This window comes from Acipenser ruthenus, unplaced genomic scaffold (assembly GCF_902713425.1).
Source record: "Acipenser ruthenus unplaced genomic scaffold, fAciRut3.2 maternal haplotype, whole genome shotgun sequence".
NCBI classification, from domain to species: Eukaryota; Metazoa; Chordata; class Actinopteri; order Acipenseriformes; family Acipenseridae; genus Acipenser; species Acipenser ruthenus.
The window spans coordinates 455528-466530 of NW_026708779.1; the positions used below are offsets into that span (position 1 = coordinate 455528).

At 40.7% G+C, this 11003-nt stretch overlaps 1 protein-coding gene and 1 non-coding gene across 2 annotated transcripts; both read right to left on the reverse strand.

Moving 5' to 3' along the window:
* Positions 1 to 196: 196 nt before the first annotated feature.
* Positions 197 to 10622, reverse strand: LOC131735987 (G-protein coupled receptor 15-like). Its single transcript, XM_059021758.1, has 3 exons — positions 10564 to 10622; positions 2261 to 2681; positions 197 to 1691 (listed from the first exon to the last, which is right to left on the reverse strand). The coding sequence occupies exons 2-3, from the start codon at positions 2665 to 2667 to the stop codon at positions 983 to 985; spliced, it is 1116 nt and encodes a 371-aa protein (XP_058877741.1). The 5' UTR covers positions 2668 to 2681; positions 10564 to 10622; the 3' UTR covers positions 197 to 982.
* On the reverse strand, positions 4386 to 4457 carry trnaa-cgc (transfer RNA alanine (anticodon CGC)). The gene has a single exon. It is a non-coding gene; the product is annotated as a tRNA-Ala (tRNA).
* Positions 10623 to 11003: the final 381 nt, after the last annotated feature.

An 11003-nucleotide genomic window follows, 5' to 3' on the forward strand; every position in this document is an offset into this window, starting at 1 on the left:
AATCAAAAATGCGTCACTGAGTTTACATGCTAGAGACAGAAACGTGGATCTGTTTCAGGGCTGTTTTGTCATTCAGTTTATCAATCAATCAACCAGCCTTATTTTATATATTTAATTTATGGAACGAGGAAAGCGTTTATTATTATTATTATTATTATTATTATTATTATTAGTGAAATGGCCAACTTTGATCACCTTTGTCAGTGTGTGTCAGTGTGTGTGTCTGTGTGTCAGTGTGTGTGTCTGTGTGTCAGTGTGTGTCTGTGTGTCAGTGTGTGTGTGTGTCAGTGTGTGTGTGTGTCAGTGTGTGTGTGTGTCAGTGTGTGTCAGTGTGTGTGTGAGTGTCAGTGTGTGTGTGTGTGTCAGTGTGTGTGTGTCAGTGTGTGTGTGTGTGTGTGTCAGTGTGTGAGTGTGTGTGTGAGTGTGTGTGTGAGTGTGTCTCTGTGAGTGTCAGTGTGTGTGTCAGCGTGTGTGTGTCTGTGTGTGTGTGTCTGTGTGTGTGTGTGTGTCTGTGTGTGTGTCAGTGTGTGTCGGTGTGTGTGTCTGTGTGTCAGTGTGTGTGTGTGTGTCAGTGTGTGTGTGAGTGTGTGTCAGTGTGTGTGTGAGTGTCAGTGTGTGTGTCAGTGTGTGTCAGTGTGTGTCAGTGTGTGTGTCAGCGTGTGTGTGTGTGTGTGTGTGTGTGTGTGTGTCTGTGTGAGTGTCAGTGTGTGTGTCAGTGTGTTTGTCTGTGTGTGTGTCTGTGTGTGTGTGTGTGTGTGTGTGTGTGTGTGTGTGTGGCTTCGCTTGTGTTTGGTTCCACAGTCAAGTCATGCGTTGTCGTCTTCGTCTTAAAAGAAATAGTTCTTAATAAATAAAAAAAAAAAACATTTCCTCGCGCTCTTTTCATTGCATCAGGAGGACTGACTGACTGAATCAGCCAATCGTGCGGGAGACACGAGTCACGTGACTCAGCTTCCCTTTTATTATTACTACACCATTCATCCTAACCCCTCAGCTGCACGAGGCTTATAGAATTGCCCTGCCTATCTCTGTCTCTCCACGACAGCTGACTGTGGGGCAGACTGGTGTCCGACGTACGCGAGACGCTCCCCGTTTCAAACACGGCGTGGAGCCGGGGGCAAAAACCCTTGAGTGCCGCCTGGCGCAACGAGGCGTCGGTACAGGCGTAGATGACCGGGTTAGCGCAGCTGTTGGCGAAAGCGAGGGGCACGGTGACCTGCAGTCCGAGTTGAGCGACTTTTGTCGCCAGGCAGGAACGGCGGAGGGACATTTCCTCGACCACAGCCAGCAGCTTGAAAGCATTGAAGGGGACCCAGGAGAAAACGAACACGGCGACCACCAGGAAGACGATGCGGAAAGAACGCCGCAGCTTCTTGTCCTGCGTGAGCGTCCGGTGATAGTGGTGGCACAGCGTCTTGGTGATACAGCAATAGCAGTAGAGAACGATAAGCAATGGCAGAAAGAAAGCCGCGGAGCCGAGGAGGGGGGAGGCGAGGCGGCGCTGGGAAGGATCCGCGTTGCGGCAGCGCCAGGAGTCGTAGGTCTTCGCGTGCTCTCGCTCGAACAGCACGGGGAGGGCCAGGAGCACGGAGACAATCCACACGGAGACGCAGCACGCCGCGGAGATCAGGTTCTTGTTGTAAACGTGCGTGATTCGTCGGTAGATGTCAGAGCGCACCACCGCTAGGTACCTGTGAATACATAAACAATTATAATCCTATTAATACATATACAGAGCAGAACGTTTATCAGTAGTATTATAAGTCATGTGTTAAATTTGCCCGTTATGGGTGTTTTAAAGAAGGGATGGTAATCAGACTCCTATTGCACAGCAGCGTCACCCAGTCCAGGTTTTACTACCAGCTTGATCAGCCCCAGTGTGTCTAGGTAACAAGATCAGGTGTGTCTTATTATTAAACTCCTAGTGAAACCAGGAATGGATCACACTGCTGTGCAGCGGGGAGTCTTATTTCCAGCCCTGCAATGTAACTGCAGTTTAATATCACTAGACTAGACTGGACTGGAATTACATTGTAACTGCAGTTTAATATCACTAGACTTGACTGGACTGGAATTACATTGTAACTGCAGTTTAATATCACTAGACTGGACTGGACTGGAATTGCATTGCAGGGCTGGGAATCAGACTCCTGTTCCACAGCAGTGTTACCCAGTCCAGGTTTTACTACCAGCTTGATCAGCCCCCAGTGTGTCTAGCTAACAAGCTCAGGTGTGTCTTATTATTAAACTCCCGTATTACCTGTCAACGCTCATGGCGGTGAGAAAGAAAATGCCAGCGTGCATGTTCAGGGAGGCCGTGTAGGAACTCGCCAGGCAGGAGAACCAACCGGTGCGCCACCGGCCTCCGGAGATCTCGCTGTCCAGCCAGAGGGGCAGGACCAGGAGGAAGAGCAGGTCGGAGAAAGCCAGATTGATCATGAAGAGCTCCACGGGCCTCCAGTGAAAGCGGTGCCGGACCCACAGCGCCCCCATGAGGAGCACGTTGCCCGGCACGCCGAGCGAGAGGACCACGCAGTACAGGATGCAGCGCACGATCCAGCCCCACGGCAAATGAGGAACGTCGCAGTAGATTTCCTCAAAGGGAGAGTAGGAGGAGGAGGCGTTGGGGTAATCTCCCGAGTAGGAATAATCGTCGTATTCGTCCATGATTTTCACACCGGCTAGAGAGAGAGAGAGAGAGAGAGAGAGAGAGAGGATTTGCTATAAATATACTGTAGATACAAATTATTTTCATCAGGGGTAAGCTTTCAGGTTCAGATTTTTTTTTAAAGGTGCAGTAGCATAATCCTAACACTTGGTGGCACCAAAGTCAGGGAAGATACTACTAAAGTTCTTCAAACGTCAATAGAACAATACAATACAATACAATAAATACAAATGCACCTTTTGTATAGATAGAGAGGTTAGTGTTGTTTTGATGTTGTTGATGGCAGTAGAATTTCTTATTAAATTTCAAATTCGAGTGTGTTTTATTTAAGATGGATCCCTTGAGTTATACATTTCGTTTGCCAGGGAGTTGTGAGTGAGAGAAGGCTGCAAGCAATGATAAAAAAATAAAAAGGTGAAGTCTTCAGTGTCTTATTTTATATATCGAGGCGTCATTTAAAAAAAGCATCTGAAGGTCTGTATTGTATTTGCGTAATGCATAACAGTTACGTTTAAACTTCTGAGGATAACAAAATCATAGTGAGTTATCATAACGATATAGTTAAAGAGAAAATTAAAGGGTACAGAAGGACTTTTTTATTTTATTAAAGTGTGCGTGCTGTTTTTTTTATTTTTTTACATTTTGACCACTTTTTTAACTTTTAAATTGCAATCCCTGCCTCAAGATGCCTTCCCACGTACCCGCATGGACTTCTCAGAACTACATTTCCCATCATCCTCCTGCTCACCAGTAAAATCCATCTCGGTTACATATGTGAGTAGGAGGATGATGGGAAATGTAGTTCTGAGAGGTCCCTGAGGGGACGTGGGAAGCCATCTTGAGGCAGGGAATGCAATTTAAAAGTTTTAAAAAATGGTAAAAAAAAAAAAAATAAATAAAAAGGTCATTTTTTACACTTTAAATGAACAGGAAGACGATGCCAGTTTAAAAAAAAAAATGTTTCAGCCCTCCCTCAAATTAGGACAATGGCACTGAATGGGTTAATCAAGATATCACTTGGCTGGCAAGATTTTAAAAATCTCTCTCTCTCTCTCTCTCCCTCTCCCCCTCTCTCTCTCCCTCTCCCCCTCTCTCTCTCCCTCTCCCCCTCTCTCTCTCCCTCTCCCTCTCCCTCTCTCTCTCTCTCTCTCTCTCTCTCGAACTCAGAGCGAAAGTTCCAGTCGAAAGAATGGCGTTTGAATTGGCAGATAACAGCAACAGCTCCCGTATATGTTTTGAGTTCTTCTGTGCTTGTGGATGATGGGGGGGGGGGGGGGCGATCGGTTCTCCCCAAAAAACTGCCTGAGGATTATATCTGCCCACTTGATTCGTCAGTTTGCTAAATAAAATCTCCGATGCTCCAAAAACGACGGGCCCAGTCGATTAGGGAGGCCGTGTTGGTGAATAGCCTGCTCTGAATTCGTTGTCTAAAACGATTCTTGTTTGCATTGACTGTAGTTTCCCGGTGTGTTTGTTTTCTTCTCTTTAATGTATTTTCTGTGGTTATCTTTCCTTTCATGTGATGCTGTACAGCGCTTTGAGACGACTTTGTTATATAATAATAATAATAGTCACAACTCAACATAGACTGCAAGTTATGTGCGTGTGGACTCTATTTCAACTAACTCTTAAACTTGTATAGGATCCAACATAAATACAGGTGACAGCAAAATGTTTTAATTCATGTTGAATGAATGAAAAACAAAAGAAGTATAGATGGAGATGCCGGGGATTGAACCCGGGGCCTCACACATGCGAAGCGTGCGCTCTACCACTGAGCTACATCCCCTCTCCTATCCTCACGACTCGACGAGGGATTGAGAGTCATGTATTTTATTGAGAAAGCGTTGAGCATTTTAAAACATGCCTGTACATAGAGGATATGTAGGCAGCTGTGTTGAGTAGTGGTCAGGGGCTCTGGACTCTTGACCAGAGGGTCGTGGGTTTAATCCCCAGTGGGGGACACTGCTGCTGTACCCTTGAGCAAGGTACTTTACCTAGATTGCTCCAGTAAAAACCCAACTGTATAAATGGGTAATTGTATATAAAAAATAATGTGATATCTTGTAACAATTATATGTCGACCTGGATAAGGGCGTCTGCTAAGAAATAAATAATAATAATATTTTACGGCCCAATTAAAAATAAACAATTTAATAAATACATTCTCTCATGAAAAGCTATTTGACTTATTAAAAACATAGAAATCGTAACGGCAATTAGACCCGACAGCAAACATCGTAAAAAAAGATAAGGGGGCTGGTAATGAAGCTAATTAATGAAGCTGTTAATGAAGAATATCATTTAATGATGAAACTGCAGTAGATCAAAGGTGGTCAAAGTTGGCCATTTCACTAATAATAATAATAATAATAATAATAATAATAATAATAATAATAATAATAATAATAATAATATCAAGCTTTACGTCATTTACAAGTATTTTAATTTTATTTTTTTGTAAATATATTTATTTAATATATATATTATTTTGCCTGCATCTTCAAACATGTTGTCGAGATATGATTATTATTATTATTATTATTATTATTATTATTATTATTATATATTTTTTATATAAGACACTAGTCAAGTATTTATTACCATATTTATAATATCTTTGTGTGTTTATATATATATATATATATATATATATATATATATATATATATATATATATATATATATATAAGTGTATTTGAAAGCAAACAGTGGAGGCACTTATAGGATTTTGATAGCTAATGATGTATGAATCTGCTCATCCTTTCTATTTAAACCTTAAATTTGCGTCTCTGGTAAAAGCGCTTTTTCTTCTTAGATAATGTTCTTCGTTTTGAAAACCATTGAGTAAAAACCGAGCCCCGTCATATAACAAAAACGCCTTGAGGTTACCCCACAGACTATTAAAAAACCCGTACAATCGGTCAAGGCATTATAAACAGAGACAGACTCATAACGGTAACGCTTTCCATTGCGCGTCTCTAATGGCTGTGTGTTTGCATATAGCAGTTACTTATTAAATACAGGCATGCTTACACATCATTACAATGTTATTATGCAGAGTTACGATGGACTGAATGTGGAGATCTGTTTGCACGATATATGCAAGTACAGAATTGCGTCAGAAAAGGGGTTAGGGTTCGGGTTAGAGTTATAACATGCAAGAAGATGCACGCTATATCACTGATGACTGAGCGGGAATTGAAATTCTCACATCCTGAGGTGTTTTCACGCAGGTGGGTAGATAAAGACAAATTATTATTATTGTTATTTATTTCTTAGCAGACACCCTTATCCAGGGCGACTTACAATTGTTACAAGATATCACATTATTTTTACATACAATTTCCCATTTATACAGTTGGGTTTTTTTACTGGAGCAATCTAGGTAAAGTACCTTGCTCAAGGGTACAGCAGCAGTGTCCCCCACCTGGGATTGAACCCACGACCCTCCGGTCAAGAGTCCAGAGCCCTAACCGCTACTCCACGCTGCTGAAAATCTGGAGGTGCTCCTAATACATGCACACTGCAGAAAGAAAACTATCATGAGTTTGTGTTTGCGCTGTCCCTGGTTTAGAGTACAATTGCATTATTGGTAATTCAGTATAGCTCTTGGTGTTTGTAGATCTAATGTAGATTTCAACGTTATCGGGTTTACACAGAGCGCTGTGTTTCTCTGAAGGATCGCCCATGCAGATACAGAACGTGTTATCTGTGACAGCCTTTTCTTATCAAAGGAAGTTTCATTTCAGCACAGACAAGAGAACGAAAAGAAGGCTTGAAATGGTGTCTAGTATGCAAAATCGCGTTGCAATGTACGATTACACCTTAAGAGAAAAATCTACACGGCCGTTACATATTACATTACATTATTATACTACGGTTGTCGGGTATAGAGGCAGCAGTGTGGAGTAGTGGCTAGGGTTCTGGACTCTTGACCGGAGGGTCGTGGGTTCAATCCCAGGTGGGGGACACTGCTGCTGTACCCTTGAGCAAGGTACTTTACGTAGATTGCTCTAGTAAAAACCCAACTGTATATGTAATTGTATATAAAAATAATGTGGTCGCTTGTAACAATTGTAAGTCGCCCTGGATGAGGGCGTCTGTTAAGAAATAAATAATAATATAGAAGGCTTTGCTGTTTTGAATGGATTCTCTCTATAAGCATCAGTCTGCTTGGGTGTTTCTACAAATGCTCTCTGAAGAAGGCGGAAGCCAAAACGTTGTAAAAGCTCATTATTAAACGAGCGGGTTTATCAATTATTTTGTTTCTTCTGTGTTAAATATCTCTAGTGATCCTGTTGGATCATTCAGCAGTATGGAGTAGTGGTTAGGGCTCTGGACTCTTGACCGGAGGGTTGTGGGTTCAATCCCCGGTGGGGACACTGCTGCTGTACCCTTGAGCAAGGTATTTTACCTACATTGCTCCAGTAAAAACCCAACTGTATAAATGGGTAATTGTATGTAAAAATAATGTAATATCTTGTAACAATTGTAAGTCGCCCTGGATAAGGGCGTCTGCTAAGAAATTAATAATAATTGAAAACAGCAACGCGTTCTATACCCAACCAAGATAGTATAATAATGTAATGTAATATGTAATGACCGTGTAGATTTTTCTTTTAAGGTCTAATCGTACATTGCTGCGCGATTTTGCATATAAGACACAATTTTCTTTTCTTTCTCTTTTCTGTGCTGAAATGAAACTTCCTTCGATAAGAAAATGCTGTCACAGATAACAGGGTCTGTATCTGCGTGGGTGATCATTCAGAGAAACGCAGCGCTCTGTGTAAACTCCACAGCGTTGAAATCTACATTAGATCTGCAAACGCCGAGAGCCATACTGAGTTACCAATAATGCAACTGTACTCTAAAACAGGGACAGCTAAAAAACAAACGCATGATAGTTTTCTTTCTATTGTACAGCAGTGTGCACATGTATTAGCTCACCTCCAGATTCGTCTTTATCTTCCCACCTGCGTGAAAACACCTCAGGATGTGAGAATTTCAATTCCCGCTCACTCATCAGTGATATAGCGTGTATCTTCTTGCATGTTATAACTCTAACCCCTTTTCTGACGCAATTCTGTACTTGCATATATCGTGCAAACAGATCTCCACATTCAGTCCATCGTAACTCTGCACAATAACATTGTATTGATGTGTAAGCATGCCTGTATTTAATAAGTAACTGCTATATGCAAACACACAGCCATTAGAGACGCGCAATGGAAAGCGTTACCGTTATGAGTCTGTCTCTGTTTATAATGCCCTTGACCGATTGTACGGGGTTTTTAATAGTCTGTGGGGTAACCTCAAGGCGTTTTTGTTATATGACGGGGCTCGGTTTTTACTCAATGGTTTTCAAAACGAAGAACATTATCTAGGAAGAAAAAGCGCTTTTACCAGAGACGCATATGTAGCTGATATTATTATTATTATTATTATTATTATTATTATTATTATTATTATTATTTATTTCTTAGCAGACGCCCTTATCCAGGGCGACTTACAATCGTAAACAAAAATACATTTCAAGAATCACAGTACAAGTAATAATACAATTAAGAGCAAGATAAATACAATGACTTTGGTTCTGGCAAGTACAAGTGTGACAAAATACGATTCAATAACGGAGCAGATAACAGTGACAGTGATAGTGACATCAGGATATAATTAAATACAAAATACTACAGATTAAATAACACTTGTGACAGATTACAGTACTCTAAAGTACAGGATTAAATGCAGTAAAATAGGGGGCAGATAAGAGGTTTACAGTAGTCCACAGTAAACAGAAACGGATCACAGACACATTGAAGGACATTAAAACGCATATATATATATATATATATATATATATATATATATATATATATATATATATATAATCTGAAACGGGACATGCTTTTTTAACAAAAAATATAATAATAATAATAATAATAATAATAATAATAATAGTGTGTGTGTGTGTGTGCGTGTGTCTGTGTGTGTGCGTGTGCGTGTGAGTGTGTGTGTGTGTGTGTGTGTGTGTGTGTGTGTGTGTCTGTGTCTGTGTGTGTGTGTGTGTGTGTGTGTGTGCGTGCGTGTGTGCGTGCGTGCGTGTGCGTGTGTGTTTGTAAAGATATATAAGTGACATCGCAAATAAAGAAAATAAATATTCAGTCATAAGAAACCCCGTCATGCAAAACTAGCCACCTCGTTTATGGTTTATAAAATCTGTAGGAGAGACAGGGACAAGATTATATAAAAGAATACAGAATCACCTCTGAAACACAATAAATACAAAAGTCAACCAACCAGCAGTTACTATTATTATGGATTTCTTAGCAAACGCCCTTATCCATGTATATTACAAGGTATCACATTATTTTTACATACAATTCCCCATTTATACAGTTGGGTTTTTACTGGAGCAATCTAGGTAAAGTACCTTGCTCAAGGGTAGAGCTGCAGTGTCCCCCACCTGGGATTGAACCCACGACCCTCTGGTCAAGAGTCCAGAGCCCTAACCACTACTCCTTACTGCTGCCCTCACTTTCCACAAAAAAAATGCACGCAACATGAATTTGTAGTTCTAGAAGAGCATCTACAACAAAAGAGTAACGGACAGTTAATGGACACATAGACTCCACACCACGATGCCTGCAGGTTTAAATTGGCAGGAATAGTAGATCGTTACATCATTAACTACGTAGCCAATGACATCACAACAAGCGCGTTAATAGATTTCAATAAAAAATAAGCGAGTGTGGTTACCATGGCATCACAGAAGCACCTCCACTGTTAGTTTTCAAACACGCTTTCCCTTGACAAAAGCGTATTAAACACAGACACGTTGGGAAGTCGGCTCTTTTCAGCAAAAAATGTTTGTTTTTTGTTTTTTTTAATATCATAGGTCTACATAATTTTGACCACAAGTGGCTGTACGGCCACGATTATGACCGACATCCGGTTTGACAACTATGTATGTGACCTATAGTCTGTTTACACCCGAGCTGTGTTTAAAACGACAAGAATTGTGCATGAATTAAAACGGACTATTAAATGCAACAGATCCGGCGGTGTTAGGTAATATCCATTATTTACTCATTGAACGATGATAGAATTATTGCACTATGTTTTATTTTATTTCCCAAATCGCAAAACATCACATTTGACTGCTGGGGGCTAGTGTGGGGTAGCGGTCAGGGCTCTGGACTCTTGACCGGAGGGTCATGGGTTCAATCCCAGGTGAGGGGATACTGCTGCTGTACTCTTGAGCAAGGTACTTTACCTAGATTGCTCCAGTAAAAACCCAATTGTATAAATGGGTAATTGTATGTAAAAATAATGTGATATCTTGTAACAATTGTAAGTCGCACTGGATAAGGGCGTCAGCTAAGAAATTATATATATATATATATATATATATATATATATATATAATATATATATTATGAAAATGCAATATCTGAAAACGGAGTGGCGTTTTTTCTTTGATAAAAGCGGGTTCGGTTTGTGAAACTTTGCCTTGTTTATTAGAATATTGATTTAATAAAAAAATAAAGAAAAATTAAAGAAAATAAAACGTTTCCCTCCTGCTAAAAAACAAACCAAAAATTAAGCCGACATGTAATCTGGCGCTTTTGTCAAACAGATTTACAGGTCATTAAAAGCTAATTAAAACGACGGTGAATTAAAACGGATGACCTATTTCTTAAACACCTTTTGAAAGAAAAGGTCAATTTGTGACACAGCGGGTTATATCTTTGCAAGGATAAATCAGGGTTTTTCAAATTTCAAAACACCCAAAAATTAGGGAAAATTTGTGAGAAAAAAAATGGACAACATTTTTGTACCCTCCCCGCACCCCGCACCCCGCACCCCGCATCCCGCAATCATTTCTATTTTACCTGAATATCTTGTCTTCTCTCTGGTTCTTGAAGCGGTGCTAAAACCACCTCCTCTCTCCTGCCTCTATTGATGGCAAAAAAAATAAAAAGCACAGCTAATAATTTAAGCGATCAGCAATAGCCACGCATACGTTTCCGCTGGATAACACACCCTGTCTATCTGCAGAGAGACTCGCCGTCACCGCAATGTTAATCGAGGTCGTTACACAGATGTTGCTTTTGCAAGCGGTTTTGAGGCTGAGCTCTCTGACCCGGTTTCAGACAAAACAACTTAACACAATAATGTGTTTATGTCTTAAAACTCAACCGAAGTGGTATACACGATGGTTATTGACAGTGTGTCGGTGTGTTTTTTTAGGGATGTGTTTTAAGCGGTGAGCAGGGGGTAGAATTAGGAACTGATTGTTGATGAGGGTATTTAGGAAGTTTTGGTCATAACT